Source organism: Theropithecus gelada, chromosome 14, assembly GCF_003255815.1.
Source record: "Theropithecus gelada isolate Dixy chromosome 14, Tgel_1.0, whole genome shotgun sequence".
NCBI classification, from domain to species: domain Eukaryota; kingdom Metazoa; phylum Chordata; class Mammalia; order Primates; family Cercopithecidae; genus Theropithecus; species Theropithecus gelada.
This window is the reverse complement of record NC_037682.1, coordinates 59,383,966-59,401,614: the sequence shown is the minus strand read 5'-3', so window position 1 is coordinate 59,401,614 and position 17,649 is coordinate 59,383,966. Positions and strand designations below refer to the sequence as shown.

General features: G+C 45.3%; 1 protein-coding gene across 4 annotated transcripts; it reads left to right on the top strand.

Annotated features, from left to right (window-relative positions):
- Positions 1-4,926: 4,926 nt before the first annotated feature.
- CCKBR (cholecystokinin B receptor) lies at positions 4,927-17,338 on the top strand. 4 transcript variants are annotated; one of them, XM_025357162.1, is made up of 6 exons: positions 4,927-5,394; positions 14,899-15,150; positions 15,317-15,566; positions 15,875-16,032; positions 16,237-16,565; positions 16,617-17,338. In XM_025357162.1, the coding sequence occupies exons 1-6, from the start codon at positions 5,244-5,246 to the stop codon at positions 16,761-16,763; spliced, it is 1,287 nt and encodes a 428-aa protein (XP_025212947.1). In that variant the 5' UTR covers positions 4,927-5,243; the 3' UTR covers positions 16,764-17,338. The 4 variants fall into 4 exon arrangements, with proteins under 4 accessions (XP_025212947.1, XP_025212946.1, XP_025212945.1 ...); XM_025357161.1 differs by having other exon boundaries at positions 16,237-17,338; XM_025357160.1 differs by having other exon boundaries at positions 15,875-17,338.
- Positions 17,339-17,649: the final 311 nt, after the last annotated feature.

Here is a 17,649-nt window from a genome sequence, read left to right as displayed (position 1 = left end):
GCAATCAAAAGCTAGGATCCTCCACTTCCACTCTGGATTGCATACATCCCTGACTCCTCAGGAACCTTGCATTATTAATTAACCATTCTCTCTCTCCTGTATCTTCAGTCTTTTTATATATTGGAGTAATTCCATCTGCCAAAAAAAAAAAAAAAAAAAAAAAAAGAAAGAGAGAGAGAGAGAAAGAGAAAGAAAGAAAGTTAGTTCAAGTCCTCCCACCTTAAAAAAAAAAAAATCTTTCATTTGACATCCTCCTGCAGCTCTATCCCCTTTCCTTAATAACTACATTTCTTAAAAACTTACCTAAAGTCATTTACTCCCCTTCCTCCCATCACATTCAGTTTTCAGGACACCTACCCTGCCTTCTGCCTCAACAACCTCACTAAAATGGCTCCAAGGTTGCCAAAGATCTCCAGGTCACTAATTTTGGACCACTTTTCTCATTCCTCATTTTGCTTACCCAGGAGCAGCATTTGAATGAGTTCACCAGTTTCTTTTTGCACCTCTTCTCTTTTAGCTTTTATGATGCTTCACTCTCTGGGTTTCCTCCTGTCCCTCTGTCTACTCTTTCTTGATGTATTTTGCAGGCTCATCTTTCTCTATCCAGTCTTTAAATAATGACCTCTAAAAGTCTGACTTGATACTTCACTTGTTCTTATTCTACACACTCTAATTCTGTGGTTTGCATTACTTCCTATACAATCTGTATATTTAGCTTCCTAATGGAATTCTACTTAGATATCTAATAGACATCTGAAACTTAACATGTCCAAAACAGAACAGATTTAATGGTGGGAGTTTCTCTCTGCTAGTTACTATTTTCTCTATGAAGTTGGAGTCTAGGTTCAGAGTGAATAATGCTGTGTGTGTGTGTGTGTGTGTGTGTGTGTGTGTGTGTGTGTCAGGGTGGGAGAAGAAATCAGAGATTTTATGAGACAAGAAAATTTGAAAACAATATTGTGTAAAATGAGAGAAAGAAGGTAATCAGAGAAATCTGGTAAGACATCTACTCATCCTAAGCAGCACAGTATGAACAACTGAATTCTGATTTCCAAAATCCCTGACTTTGAATTCTGGCTCTTTCACCTAGTAGCTTTCTGGCTTTGGGCAGGTTACTTAAACTCTCTCTAAGCCACAGTTTTTTCATCTAAAATATTAATCAACAATATTGGACCTAAATTCATGGTTCTTCATGAGGATTAAATGTGCTTAAAGGTAATGTGCCTTGAACATAGTAGGTGATCATCAAATAGTTTATATTGAGTTACCAAAACCTTATTCGTTTTTTATCTCATCCTTCTTTCTCACCCTCCACATGCAAATTATCTTTAAATTCTGTTTCTACCTCCTAAATAGGTCTTAGATCAATCTTTTCCACTACGTCCATGACTTTAGGTTAAGCCACTACCATCTCTCACCCAAATTACTGTCATGGACTCCCAGTTGGTCCCACCTTTTAAGTTGCTCTCCACACTAGCTCCACTGCAATCTTTCCAAATCTTTCTAAATCTTAACAAATTTCCAATGCTCCCAGTTCTTCCTTGCATGGCTTGCAAGAATCTGCATTTGCTGCCTCATTAGATAAAAGGTGTATGATTTGTCTATTGCTGTTGTAATAAATTACCATGAATATAGTGGCTAAAAACAACACCCATTTATTAGCTCACAGATCTATTGGCCAGAGGTCTACACAGTGTGGCTGGGTTCTCTGCTCAGGGTATCAAAAATCAAGGTTTCAGCCAGACTGAATTCTCTTCTACAGAATCGGGGGAGGATTCAGGTCTCTGTTCTTTTGCTGGCTGTCAGCTAGAGACTGCTGTCAACTAGAGGCTACTCTCAGGACTTGCCCTGTGCCCTCCTTAACCCTCAGGCCAGAAAACAGCCACCTGCATTCCTTGCCCATTATCCGTCTTCAAGTTATCAACAGTGTGTTGAATTCCTCTCATTCTTCCAATCTCTTTGATTTCCTCTTCTGCTACTAGCCAGAAAAAAGAACCCTTGGCTTTTAAAGAACTCATGTGAGTTGGTTAGGACTAGCCAGATAATCTTTCTATCTTGAGATCAACTGATTAGTAGAATTAACTCCATCTGCAAAATCCCTTTTGCCATATAACATAATTGTGGAAGTAGTATCTCATCATATGCACAGGTCCATCCACACACAAAAGATTATATAAGGGTGAGAGTCATTGGGGGTCATCTTCTAATTCTGCCTACCCAAAGAGAGGAAGTCAGGGGAAATATCCCTGAATAATTGTAGCTTGAGCTGAGATCAGATGGATGAGTAAGTGTTAATTAGGTAAGGAAGGAAAGAAGAAGCTTCCAGAGAGCATATGGAAAAGCTATGCAACTGGAGGACATATAGCAAAAATTAAAAATAAAAAAAGAAAAAGAAAAGAGAAAAAAAGAGGGAGTGACCAAAAAAGGCCAGTGTGTCTACAGTGGAGAGAAAAAGAATCAGTGACTCATAGTGATTTGAAATAATGTGGCTAGAGAGGTAAGTGGGAGCCAGGCCACATAGGCTTTCTAGATTCTGTTAAAATGTTTTCTCTATCCCAAAAGCAAAGGTCAAAAGAGTGGGGTAGTCAGATTTGTATTCTAAGCATAGTACATGGGCTAAAGATGAAGGATAGATGTAAAGAGGCATCAGTAAAATATGGTGGCCCACTTAGGAAGCTAGGAGTGTGGTTCAAGAGTAGGGTAATATCAGTGGACATATAAGCAGACAGATTCAAGGAACACTCAGTAGCTAAAATGAACAGGACTTTGTGATTGATTCAATATGGGAGGGATGTAGTTATGTTCCCCAGGAAGCAGACTCTCAAACAAAGATTACTGTGGAGGATGTTTACTAAGGAGTACTCTTGGAGTTAACACCTGTGCAAGAGAGAGGATGAAAATAGGACTGGGCAAAAGGAGAAGCTGAGCAGTAATTCAGACCCAGCAAAGACCTTAGTCAACCCTATGAAGAGCTCTGGGGATGTGAGCATCTTTCAGAGTTGTCCACCACTGGGTTGAGGGGACTAAACTTTTATACCTCTGCGCTGATTGGTCATTGGATATAGAATGCCCAAGAAAGGGAGCATAACCTTGGATGAGCTGGCTTTTTTCTGCTTAGGCAACTCCTGAAGGGTTCTGACAGCTGAGGGCCATCTTTTAGCAGCACTCTCCGCAACTGGAAAATAAATCCTTCATTTTTGAAGAGAGTTCTGGGCTTTGCATCACAGCATCCAGCACAGGGGTGAAGGATCATAGGGGAGTAAGGCATCAATAATAATTCCTAAATTTCTGATATGTACATCCCGATGGGTGCACTTAACGGCCGTATATTACAATCATTGGCTTACTTGGGAAAATCCCCACTAGAGTAGGTGCTACTCAGGGGCAAACTATATTGGACAACTAGTGCACACCCCTAGAACTGGCATAGTTTGCTAAATAAGTGAATGTTCATCTACTTCTATTTTCACTCCCCTCTCCCTTACGTCCTTTGCTCCCTTCCCTCCTCATCATACTGCCATCCAATGTGGGAAAACTTGAGCAGGTTATCTGAGGCCTCACCTGCGCTGGAGTTGAACAAATAGGAAATCAAGCTCGTCTGGTCCAGGCTCTCTGATGGGCAAGACAGGCAGTGCCAGGAGGAAGGGAAGGAGGGGCAGTTGACGACATCTCAGGCATAAACTGTCTTTCAACTCTCTTTCAATGCTTCAGCCCCTATAAACTCAGAGCTGGCTGAACCAGGTCCTCTCCAAAAGATTGATTAGATAAAGGCCTGCTGAATCCCCCATAAAGCCAGACTCCATTCTCTAATTTGCTCTTCCACTGATGCCCGCCCCCCACCTCTTACAGCTACTGCTGGGGGTCAAAAGACAGAATTTCACATCGTATTGGAGTTCATCTGGAATCTGAAGAATGGATAGGAATCTGGAGATAGAAATCTGGGGAAGAAAAGGAATGGATAGGAGAATGCATAAGGAGCAGGGCTGAAATAGTAGAAGAGGCAAATCCTGCCCTGAGAAGATGAACCCAGTTCAGTCCTGCACCCTTCAGCCCTGTTCCCGCTGCACCCCAGTGACCCAGTCCCCTTCCAGCCCCCACTCGTGGGAACCTGACACCCTACACAGGCAGCTCTGCCTGCACTGAGAGTAAACAGGGAGCCGTTAGCGTGTCGGGTGGGCGTGGGCGCTGCCTGGAGACGGTGGAGAAAGCCAACCGTCTCCCCCTCTTTTGTCTGCGCTGGGCCGGCGTTAGAATTATATCCCATCTTCACGTTACTCGGGTTTATCCTTGTCAGCTCTTGCCGCCACCCCCAACTGCCCTCAACACCCAAGTCAGAAGCTGCCTCCCGGGAGCCCTTTCCCCTGGCAAGCCTCCCCTGGAGCCAAATCCCGGCCCCACCCCCACTCCCGCCCAGCTGTGGAGGGCTCCTTGGGAACCTTAAGTGGAAGCCTGAGTGTTGAGCCTCCGATAGGAGGTGAAGGTTGGGGAGACAGATGCAGGAGCTACCCTAGTCCCGCAGCGAGGAGCTGCAGGGAACTACGGTAGCAATAGTGTCACGGTCACTGCGGTCACTGCAACACAGTACCGTAAATGCGGCTCTAGGTGCAGACTAAAGCATCCGCGCCTCAGCAGGTGACGCACGCAGACCCGGTCTCCAAAGCCACCTCCACGTTCCCTGATACACCAGAGAAAGATGTTGGATCCGTGGCAGCCGTCTCTACCCAATGCCTCCTACCCTCCCTTCCCCAAAACCTCCCGCTACGCTGCCAACACTCTTGTCTTCTCTCTCTCTCTCTCTCTCTCTCTCTCTCTCTCTCTCTCTCTCTCTTTCTTTCTCTCTCTCTCTCTCTCTCTCTCTCTCTGTCATTCCGGGGAATCGAGGGTGGGGGCGGGTGATAAAGAGAGGTGGGCAGGAGAGAAATCTCTAAGAGGAGACAGGACAGATCTAGGGAGGGGGCGAGCCTGGAGGACAGTCGCACAGGAAGGGGCAGAACTGCCGAGCCCGGGAGGGGGTGCACAGTCACCTGGTGGGACAGAGGCTGGCGGAGGGACGGGAACCGAGGCGGGGTGAGCCGCGGGAGAGTGGAAGGGCAGGCGCCTGGGCTGGGGGCGGAGACCAGGCGGGGCAGGGAGGCGGGGAAGGAGGGCGGTGGGAGCCTGAGCCCATCGCAGCGTGAGCAGGTGGAGCCGCGGTGGGAGCCCGCCAGGCCGAGCAGAGCAAGGCGGCGGGCTCCGCGGGGGCCATGGAGCTGCTAAAGCTGAATCGGAGCGTGCAGGGAACCGGACCCGGGCCGGGGGCTTCCCTGTGCCGCCCGGCGGCGCCTCTCCTCAACAGCAGCAGTGTGGGCAACCTCAGCTGCGAGCCCCCTCGCATTCGCGGAGCCGGGACACGAGGTGGGTGCCCCACTCATCCCCCTCCACAAGCTCTTTCTCACTGTACCCCAGAACACTAATAGAGTCCCCCCACGAGCTCCACACTATCTCCTCAAACGCCCACACCGTGCCCCTCAGCCCCCAAACAGCTCCTCTCACACCTTCACCCCCACAGCTCACAGGTTCATAGCTTCACACCACCTGGTCGGAACTCCTTCACATCCTGGTCCCCTGATTACACCCAGAGCCGCTGCTTGCCCCAAAGCACAGCCCCTTCCCCAACACGCAGCCCCTCCTAGACACCAGTTAGAAGGTGAGGAGCTCCTCTTGCCAACCCTGCAGATCTCCTTTTCCCTCTTACATCCAGTTCACAAAGCCACAACAGAGAAGGGAAGGAAGAAAGGAAGGCAGGATTGGGAAAAGAAGGGGGCTGGTTGAGGGAGGGAGCACTCTGGAAAGCTTGAATGGGAAACCGAAGATGTGATCACATCTGACACCTCAGCCCCCAGGCATCCCAAAAAAAGATCCTCAAATCTGATTTAGGCTGGACACTAGGAGATGCCCCTTAAAACTGCCTGTCTCCATTTCACTCCTCAAACCCCTCTGCCTCCCTAGTTGGAGCTTTCAAGGCTCTGTGCCCTCTCTCTTTGTCTGCAAGTAATGTCTCCAGCTATCTTCCAAGCTCCCTCTTCAGCCCTAGGCTAGGTGCTGGGGGTACCAGGCAAACTAGACCCAGTCTGGTCCCTCATGACCCATAGCCAAGTGCAGAGAGAAAAAAGCAAATGGAAAAATCACAGACACAGTGGAAATCCCATGAAAAGGTTTAAACTGTGGGCACCAAAAGAACTTCACAGAGGCTAGAATCTTGGAGCTGGGTCTTGAAGTTGAGTGGGCAGAAAAGGAAGGAGTGGGATTCTAGTGAAGGAAATAAATTTTTCTAAACTTGAGAAGGGAAAGTTGGAATAAATTGTAATCCAAGTATTTACCCCATGAAATAATCTATGCTTTCTCAGCCCATTTGTTACACACTCACACTTGGATTTGTCATTCAGCCAATATTTATTGAACCAGAGATTGTGCTAGGCAGTGGGAATGTAAGTTGAACAAAACTGACACAATTCCTACTTCACAGAGCTCAAAGCTTAATGGGTGAGACAGACAAGCAGGGGATAGAAGCACAAAGTGGAAGAGCCTTGATAGGGAAAAGATAGTGGGAACACAAGTGGAGCGCCTCTAGCCCAGCCTAGCCTCCGTGAGAATTAAGGTTGGCCTCTTAAGGAAATGAGATACAGAGTGAAAAAAATTAGGGAGATTGGCTCTAAGCTTCCTGTTGGAAAAAAAAAAAGTATATATATATGTGTGTGTGTGTGTGTGTGTGTGTGTGTGTGTATGAGAGTCAGTCAAGTAAACAGGCAGAAGAGGCAGAAAGCATCCCAAATAAAAGATGTATAAAAAGCTCCAAGTTTGAATTCATGGCACTTTTATCCACTGTGACATAGTTTTGAGTGGCTACAACATATATCTTAAGAAGGGAATAATGAACAGGCTGGAGACCAGCCTAGAGAGTTTGCAGAGAGCCTACTAGACCTGACCATGGAATGTGGACTTTATCCTGAGGGCAATAGGAACTACTAAAAGATTCAGTAGCACTACCAGGATTAGTTCTATAATGTGGAGAATGGATTGGAAGACATGAGATGGAAGGCAGGGGGGTACTTTAGAAGGTTACTATATTACACTGGTTTAGGTGAAAGATGATGCTAGCTGAGACTACGGTAATGGCAAGGGGGACAGAGAGAGGTGTATAGATTTGAGAGCCTTTTCTGGAAATGGAATCAACAGATTAGAAGCAGAGAGGATGGAAGAGGTCAAGGGATGACATTCAGATTTCTAACTTGGACACTTGAATGGATATTGGTGCTATAGCAATTGTATACAATGAGCAAGATAACAAAACAGCAGAAATAGGTTTGGAAGAAGGAATTATGAATTCAGTTTGGAACCCATTGAGTCTAAATGTTAGTGGGACATCCAGGTGAGGTTACCTAGTAAGCTATTGAATCCAGGGGTCTGGAACTTACAGGAGAGGTCTGAGGTGGAAATACAGACTTGAAGGTATTTGCCTACAGGAGGTAGAAGCCATGAGAATAGTTAAAATCATAATATTTTGTATAGAACGAGAAGAAAATAAGTCCTGGGTCAAGACTCTGCATAAGACCATTATTTAAAACCCAGGCAGAGAAAGGAGAATTTATGAAGGAGATTCAGATGAAACTGTCAGAAAGGCAGGAGCTATGCCCTTCCAGAAAGCAAGAAAAAGAGAGTTTCAAGCAGGTTGGGGTAAGCGATGTCAAATGCTATTGATGTAAGTTAGATAAATAAAAAACAGGACAGTCAGAACAGCATCTTTCAGATTCAGTAACAAGAAAATATTTAGGAGTTGTAGGTATTCAGGCTTGACTATAGTAAGTTGAAGATTGGGCTGGTGGGAGAGGGAGTTATGAGAAGTGAACCAGGGTATATAGCCAAAACTTTCAAATGTTTGGTAAGAGAGAGAGAAAGAGAGAGAGAGAGAGAGAGAGAAAAGCAGGATATTGCCAAAAATAGCATGAGATTGAGGCAGCTGGGTTGGGGTAGGGGGGCGGGTATATGTGTAGGTTTGTTGTGTGTGTGCGCACACATTTTAAAACAAGAGCTTTTAAAAGTGTTTGATGTTGATTGGGCCAAGAGAGGAAGATTGAAGGTGCAGATAAGAAAGGGGATAGTCAATAGAGAAGAGTCCCTGTGAAAGCGGGATGTGAAGCAATTCAGAGCACAGGTGCAAAAATTTGCCTCACTTATCTAAATGCTTCTCACACATTCGGATGTTACCCAGCCAGTCAGATGTTACACACAGAGACCCTGTCAGCCACACTCACTCAGATATTATCCCCACAGATGCATATGTTACCCAGGTTCACTCCAATGTTACCAATAGAAATTTGGATGTTACCACTTTATTCTTCTTATATAATCCATGCAGACTTGAGTATTACCCATGTTCACTCAGATAGTACCCACAGAAAGACAAATGTTACCACACTCACTTTAATATTGTCCGAAGTCATTTTGGTGTTACCCATCCATCAAACACTACTCACTTTCATTTTATTATTATCCACACACCATCAGATATTATCTATGCTCACTTAAGTAAGCTTTCCCCAGATACTACCCATAAAATTACAAATATTACTCTCACAGATAATATTACAGATAATACCCACAAAGGCTTAAATATTACTTACATTCACTCAGGTGCTCAGTTATTTCACTTATTCAGATTAACATCTTTTTTTTTTTTTTTTTTTTTTTTTTTGAGACAGTCTCCCTCTGTTGCCCAGGCTGGGGTGCAGTAGCATGATCACGGATCACTGCAGCCTTGACCTCCACAGGCTCAGGTGATCCTCCCACCTCAACCCCCTGAGTAGCTGGAACTACAGGCATGTGCCACCACAAGTGGCTAATTTTTTGTATTTTTTGTAGAGATAGGGTTTTTCCATGTTACCCAGGCTGGTCTCTAAATGCTTGACTTAACAGATCTGCCAACCTCAGCCTTCCAAAGTGCTGGGATTACAGATATGAGCCACCATGTCTGGCCCAGATTAACATCTTAATTTAGTTTAACATGCTAACATCTATCCATACTCAAATACTACCCATACATACTTGGATATTACTTCTGCTCAGTCAGCAATTTCTATCATTATCTGGATATTCCACTATTCACAAGTAGACCTCTGAATGTAATCTATGCTTCCTGAAGATGTTACCTACAAAATGTTATCTACAGAGAGTTGAATATTAACCTTTGCTCTTTCAAATGTTACTACACTTACTCGGATATTATCTAAACTTAAATGTAAGTCATATTCAATCGGATATTACCTATAAGCATGTAGCTGTTACCATTCTCCAGTTATTTCGTGACTTTCACCTACCCATATACTATTTCAAAGACTAAAGTATGCCCAACACTCACTCTGATATTACCTACACACCCTTGTATATTACTTCTGCCCCCTCAGTACCCACTATGTGGATTCCCCCATTCACCCAGCCACTACCCACAGTCAGTTGCATGTGATCCCTGCTTATCATAAAGACAAGGGTATTACTTTGATGCCTGTGTGCATGGGTGAATAGATCAAACATGCCAGTAGAATGCAGAATTTGAGGCATCAGCAGCTTCAGTGTTCTGTGGAGTTTTTCCTTAGAAAGGCTTGGTTTTCATTTTATGTCACATTGTCTGGATTTTTGTGCTCATACTTCTCTGCCATTATCTAGACAGAACAAATACCGATCTTCTAAACACCAGGAGAAGAACTGAACTGTCCCAGTCTTCTGAGTCCCCTGGTCTGATGCCAGTTTTCCTCTCATCCCCAGGAAGATGATGAGATGATGCTCATGGGTAGACTATCAAGGCACTTGTGGATGTACTCCAGTAGGTGCTATCTCCCATCCTTCTGCCCATGCCTGTTTTCTAGTCACTGAAGCCACTGTCATCACTCATATTCCACCATGCAAACACACATCAATACACACACACACACACACACACGCATGCAAGTCTAATTCTGATTTATTTTGTGCATGACTTTTTAAACTAATAGATTATTTTTAGAGCAGTTTTAAGTTTACAAAAAGTACAGAGTGCCCATACACACACAAACACACATATACACAGAATTTACCCCATTATTAACAGCTTACATTAGTGTGGTACATTTGTCACAATTTATAAGCCAATATCAATACATTATTCACTAAATTCTAGAGTTTACATTAGGGTTCACTTTTTTGTGTTGTATGGTTTTGACAAATGTCTAATGGCATGTATCCACCATTACAGTATCATACAGAATAGTTTCACTGCCCTAAAAATCCCCTGTGCTTCACCTATTTATCCCTCGCTCTGTCTCCCCAAACTCCTGGCTCTAAAATTGCTTTAAATTAGAATTTTTCACATTTCCAAACTGTTCAACAGCAAAGACCTGTGGAGACAGTGGTGGCTGGAAATAAGATAATAGCTAGGAATGTCCGGTAAAACAGCAAAACACTGCACAGTTGCTGGTCATTTTTACCGGGACTTTGTCTTCTACATTTCAGGAGTCCCCAAGCATATTGCGAACTTTATAAGGGTGAGATTTAGCTACATCTTTATGGTCCATCACAATTAGCCAAGCTCAAGGGCACACACATGGGACATATCAGCTGGATGAATGAATGAGAAATTGCTTCTTATACTTCACAGTACTGTACCAATTTGAGGTGTGGCAATTGCATCAATAATTAGTTGAAGAAAGACATCCACAGGCAGATGTAAGCAAGATAATGGACCTAGAAAGATTAAAGAGGTGGAGGCTGGGGGTGGGAGGACAATAGATTTGGAGGAGAAACAGTGAGTCCAAGATAAACCACAGCTCTTTTCTGAGTCCAAGGACCTCCCTGACAGAGGCCTCCCTCCTAAAGGTGTTTTATTCTCCACCATACACACTTATTACCGTCAAATTTTGTCACCTATAAGCCTTCCATAATCCTGCCTTACAGAGAGAGGCCCAGCTTCTAAAGGAAATATAGATGGTTTACATATAAAAAACAAAAGCTATGCATCTGAAATCATAGCCTCTCACTGACCCCCACAAGGACCTTCCAACATGTGTCTCCAAAAAGACAGAAGCAAAGAAGAAGAAGAGAGGGCATGCTGGAGCACCTCTGCAGAGATGAGAGATGGATGAGGAGGGGGAAAGCAGGTACACGTCTGTCTTGAAAGACAGAATCATCCAAGATTCATTAACAAGTCATTGTGTTGACTGCCTCCTTTGTGCTAGGGATGACAAGTGCTAGGGATATACTGGAGAGTGAGATGGATCTTGCCCCTGTCCTCAAGAAGCTCCTAGTCTAGTGGGGAAGACAGAGAATTACATACATACTAATGCAGTGAGAAATGACATGGTTGAGTAGAGAGAGAGGGAAAAAGAGGCATTTAGACTGAGATTTGATTAAGAAGGAGGCAGTATGGGTTGGGTGTGGTGGCTTAAACCTGTAATCCCAGCACTTTGGGAGGCCAAGGCAGGCGATCACCTGAAGTCGGGAGTTTGAGACCAGCCCTACCAACATGGAGAAACTCATCTCTACTAAAAATACAAAATTAGCCGGGCGTGGTGGTACATGCCTGTAATTCCAGCTACTCAGGAGGCTGAGGCAGGAGAATCGCTTGAACCCAGGAGGCAGAGGTTGCGGTGAGCCGAGATCATGCCATTGCACTCCAGCCTGGGCAACAAGAGCAAAACTCTGTCTCAAAAACAAAAACAAACAAACAAACAAAAAAACAAGGAGGCAGTATGATGAATGACAGAGCACTGCAGGAACAAACAGTAGGAGGCAAAGCACTTTAGGGATCAGGGACTTGGCTTCTATTCTGATTCAGCCCCTTATCAGGTGTGTGGTCTTGAGCAAAGAATGTTACTGTGGAGCTCAGTTTGGAAGATTTTATAAATAGCATTTATTTGATGCCTACAATTTCTAAATAAATTGGTTTTTGTTATGAGAAAATACAGTCATGCATTAACTAATGATGGGGATACCTTCTGAGAAATGCATCATTAGGTGATTTCATTGTGTAAATATCACAGAGAGTACTCACACAAACCTAGATGGTATAACCTACTACATACCTAGGCTATATGGTATAGCCTATTGCTCCCAGGCTACAAACCTATACAGTTTATTACTGTGCTGAATATTGTAGGGAAGAGTAACACAATATTATGTATTTGTGTATCTAAACATAGAAAAGGTACAGTGAAAATACAGTATAAAAGATAAACCATCATACCCCTGTATAGGGCACGTACCATAAATGGAACTTGCAGGAGTAGACATTGCTCTGGGTAAGTCAGTGAGTGGGTGGCGAGTGAATGTAAAGGCCTAGGACATTACGGTACACTTCTGTAGACTTTATAAACACTGGATGCTTAGGCTGCACTAAATTTATTTTTCAAAATTTCCTTATTTAATAATAAATTAACCTTAGCACACTGTAACTTTGTACTTTATAAACTTTATGACTCTTTTGTAATAACACAGTGTAAAACAAAAAACACATTGTATGGCTATACAAAAATATTTTCTTTTTTTATACTCTTATCCTTTAAGCTTTTTTCTGTTTTTAACTTAAAAAAAAAAAACAAAAACAAAAAACCTTTCTGTTAAAACCAAGACACAAACACACACATTGGCCTACACAGGGACAGGATAAATATTGCCATCTTCCACCTCCACATCTTGTCCCACTGGAAGGTCATCAGGGCAACACCACACATGGAGCTGTCATCTCCTATAGTAACAGTGCTTTATTCTGGAATACATCTTAAAGGACCTGCCTGAGGCTGTTTTATAGTTAACTTTTTAAAAAAATAAGTAAGAGTATACTCTAAAATAATGATTGAAAGTATAATGTAGTAAATACATCAACCAGTCACACAGTCATTTATTATCACTATCAAGTATCATGTACATCATTGTATGTGCTAGACTTTTACATGACTGACAGCACAGTAGGTTTGTTTATACCAGTATCCCCACAAGCACATACATAATGCATTATGCTGCAATGTTACAATAACATAGCTAGGTGACAGAAATTTTTCAGCTCCATCATAATCTTTTGTTATTGTTGTTTTGGGTTTTATCTGAGACAGAGTCTCACTTTGTTGTGCAGGCTGGAGTGCAGTGGCACTATTACGGCTCACTGCAGCCTCGAACTCCTGGATTCAAGCAATCTTTCTGCCTCAAACTCCTGAGTAGCTATGACTATAGGCATGTGTCACCACACCCAGCTAAGTTTTTATGTTTTGTAGAGATGGGGTTTTGCTATGTTGCTCAGGCTGATCTCAAGCTCCTGGCCTCAAGTGATCCTCCCGCCTTGGCCTCCCAAAGTGCTGGGATTACAAATATGAGCCACTGCACTCAGCTATTCATTATAATCTTATGAGACCACCATCGTATACGAAATTTGTCATTTACCAAAACATCTTTATTCAGTGCATGGCTATAGTTTTCAATTTGGGAGCTAAAATGAGGGTCAAAGTATAGGGCTCTGGAAGAGAGGACTGCAGCTTTGAGCCCTTTCTTCTCTGCAATCTAGGAGGCTCTGTCCCCTGCCCTCTCTACCTTCGAGCTCTAATCCCTCTCATGCTGAGGTCATAGGCATGTGATTCAGTCCTTTTCAATCCAATTTGATTTTATCTAAATCTGCTTGGTTGTGACATAGTGGTCCAAAGATTAATCCATCTTTTAGTAGACAATGGCACAAAAGAATGGGGTCAGCCTCCCAGCTCCTCTGCCTCACACAGGTGTCCCTCCTATGAGCTCTGACAGCATATTTTATATCCTTCAGCCTCATTCCTTATCACATCTGTTTATGTATCTGAATTTACTTCCCCACTGTGAGTTCTCAAATGGCAGGGAGCTTGTCGTGTTCATCTCTTTGTCCCCAGTGCCTAGCACAAAGGGAGTCCTCTGTAAATGTTTATAGAGTGAGAATGAATGTTTGGAGAGAATTAAAATACAAGGCAGAAGTAAAACAGGCTTTAACAGTTGTGTAAGAAACAGGCATGGGTCAGAGAAAGGGGAGAGTAATACCAAATGAGGTATCCAGAAGGGCCTTACAGAAGAAGTAGCAGTCACTTTGAGTCTTGACCAACAAGGGATGAATAGGAATTCACCAGATACAGAAAATAAGCTTGTCATGAGGGGTGGAAATTGTGAGGAGGGTTGGTGAAAGAGTATTCCGGTCTGAGAAACTAGCTTGAGCAGGAAGAGAGTCACAAATGCAAATGATGCATTCAAGAAACTGTGTCATCCAGTGGCTTGCTTAAATGGCTGCAGTGCAGGGAGGGGATAGGGGAGAAAGAGATCCCTTCTGGGAAGATCTTGATGACATTCTGAGGGGTTGCAGACAGTAGAGAATAAGCGAAGGATTTTTTTTGCTTTTGCCTTTAGAGAATAAAGACATGATCTGATGTGATTTAAAAGGCAGTGGGTTATCAACAGTGTAAAATACTCTAGAGAGGTCAAATAGAATAGGCTAAGAAAGGACCTTTGAATTTAGCAGTTAAAGATTAGTGTACTTGGGAAGAAGTATGCAGCGATAGGGTACAGAATATTGTATTGTAATAGATTGAAGAGCAAATGAGAAGACACAAATATCCTCTTAAGAAGTTTGGGTGCAAAGAGAAAGATTTGGAACAAACGTTGAGAAGAGGCAGGCTTTCTTAAGGAAGGGCAGAGTTGGGCCAATTTAACCAAACCTCAAGGGGTTAGAAGGCTAAAGGATTCAAGTTCACCATTTACTGAGCAGTTCCTGGGTGGGGAATGTAGGCATCTGGCTGGGTAATGAGGGTTGGGGATAAGAGGGAAGGAGGGGGGTTTGGCTGAATGAGGGCTGACCACCTACTGCCACCTCTCCCTTTTCTTACCCAGAATTGGAGCTGGCCATTAGAATCACTCTTTACGCAGTGATCTTCCTGATGAGCGTTGGAGGAAACGTGCTCATCATCGTGGTCCTGGGACTGAGCCGCCGCCTGAGGACCGTCACCAATGCCTTCCTACTCTCACTGGCAGTCAGCGACCTCCTGCTGGCTGTGGCTTGCATGCCCTTCACCCTCCTGCCCAATCTCATGGGCACATTCATCTTTGGCACAGTTATCTGCAAGGCGGTTTCCTACTTCATGGGTGGGTGAGACAACCACGCACCCCCATTTGCCATTCTCCCCTCCTAAAGCTCTTGTGGATGTAGGGGTCCTCCCCAGTTGGCAGGGAGGGGTGTGAGGAAGTCCCACTGATGGTTGTGCAGCGCAAGTTTCCTAGGTGACTCCCTCCTGTCTCTTCCCTTGCTTAGGGGTGTCTGTGAGCGTGTCCACGCTAAGCCTCGTGGCCATAGCACTGGAGCGGTACAGCGCCATCTGCCGACCACTGCAGGCACGAGTATGGCAGACGCGCTCCCACGCGGCTCGCGTGATCGTAGCCACGTGGCTGCTGTCCGGACTACTCATGGTGCCCTACCCCGTGTACACCGTCGTGCAACCAGTGGGCCCTCGTGTGCTACAGTGCGTGCATCGCTGGCCCAGTGCACGGGTCCGCCAGACCTGGTGAGCTTACCCACAAATTATCCTAGGAATTCCTTTGTCACCCCTATTAGATGATTACTACCATTGCCCAGAATCTTCCTCCAGCTGCCCGGAGAATTACCACGCCAATTCCTATTCCGCATCCACCACCCTGGAGTTCCAGTTTGGGTCTCTTCTGCAGTTCTCTCTCCCTTCCCAGTGGCACCCCCAAATCCTACTCCTATTTCAGGTACCTGGCCACAGCCCTAGAAACACCAGTCCTTGGCTTTTTCTCCATCTGTGATTATAGCTGGACAGAAACCCGAGTGATCTGTCTGTCTTGCCTTCAGGTCCGTACTGCTGCTCCTGCTCTTGTTCTTCATCCCGGGTGTGGTTATGGCCGTGGCCTATGGGCTTATCTCTCGCGAGCTCTACTTAGGGCTTCGCTTTGACGGTGACAGTGACAGCGGGAGCCAAAGCAGGGTCCGAAGCCAAGGCAGGCTGCCAGGTGGGGCTGGACCAGGTGAGCAAAATCTGGAAGAGGCGGAGCTTTGGAGGGCGACAGGGCCTGCTGGAGTGGGTGGGGCTAAAATGGAGGTGAGAACAAAGCTGGAAATGGGGTTACGGCTGGGAGCGGAGGTCAGGTGGGGACTGGGCTGGAAACTGGGAGGACTCTTGCCTTTTTCTCTGACCGCCCACCCTCTGTGCTCAGGTGCTATTCACCAGAACGGGCGTTGCCGGTCTGAGACTGGCGCGGTTGGCGAAGACAGTGATGGCTGCTATGTGCAACTTCCGCGTTCCCGGCCTGCACTGGAGCTGTCGGCGCTGACGGCTCCTGGGCCCGGCTCCCGGCCCACCCAGGCCAAGCTGCTGGCTAAGAAGCGCGTGGTGCGAATGTTGCTGGTGATCGTTGTGCTTTTTTTTCTGTGTTGGTTGCCAGTTTATAGTGCCAACACGTGGCGCGCCTTTGATGGCCTGGGTGCACACAGAGCACTCTCAGGTGCTCCTATCTCCTTCATTCACTTGCTGAGCTATGCCTCGGCCTGTGTCAACCCCCTGGTCTACTGCTTCATGCACCGTCGCTTTCGCCAGGCCTGCCTGGAAACGTGCGCTCGCTGCTGCCCCCGGCCTCCACGAGCTCGCCCCAGGCCTCTTCCCGATGAGGACCCTCCCACTCCATCCATTGCTTCGCTGTCCAGGCTTAGCTACACTACCATCAGCACACTGGGCCCTGGATGAGGAGTAGAGGGGCCGTGGGGGCTGAGGCAGGGCAAATGACAAGTACTGACCCTTCCAGACACACAAAACACAAACCACAACTGACGCAGGAGACCGGCACCCAAAGCATGGACTAACCCCAAAGCACAGGAAAAGGTAGGTTATGTGACACAAAAGGAACAAGAATGGAGCAGTACACAGGAAAGGAGGCATGCCTCTGATACAGGACTGAGCCTGGCCCATAGAAACATGACACTGACAGACACAGCGTCCCTAGCAGTGAACTATTTCTACACAGTGGGAACTCCGACAAGTGCTGACCTGCCTCTCACACACAGATTAATGGCACTGATTGTTTTAGAGACTATGGAGCCTGGCACAGGACTGACTCTGAGATGCTCCTAGTTTGAGCTCACAATGCCCTTTCCCAATCAGTACTGAAAATACCATCAGGCCTAATCTCATACCTCTGACCAACAGACCATTCTGCACTGAAAACGTTCTTCATTCCTTTCCAGTTAAGGACCGTGGCCCTGCCCTCTCCTTCCTTACCCAAACTGTTCAAGAGATAATAAATTATTTGGCTTCCTCCTGAACTTCCTTTCTGGATTCTTTTGGGGCAGGTGAGGAGGCAAGGATTTTGCAGTATCCTTCTGTCAGTTCTCTCCCACTGTTGCACACCACTGTGCACAACCCCTTGCCAGAAAGCCCAGCCTCTGAGGCTCAATGTGACTGTGCATATTCTTTCTGGATTTTCATCCTCTACCTACATTCCAGTGTTGCAGTAACTGTGAATGGGGATGGAAAATGGCATATCCGTGACGTATCATGATTCCTGATCACATTATCCCAAAGTGGTGCCACTGTTAAGATACTATATTAATGGATACTTGTTAAATTTTGATGA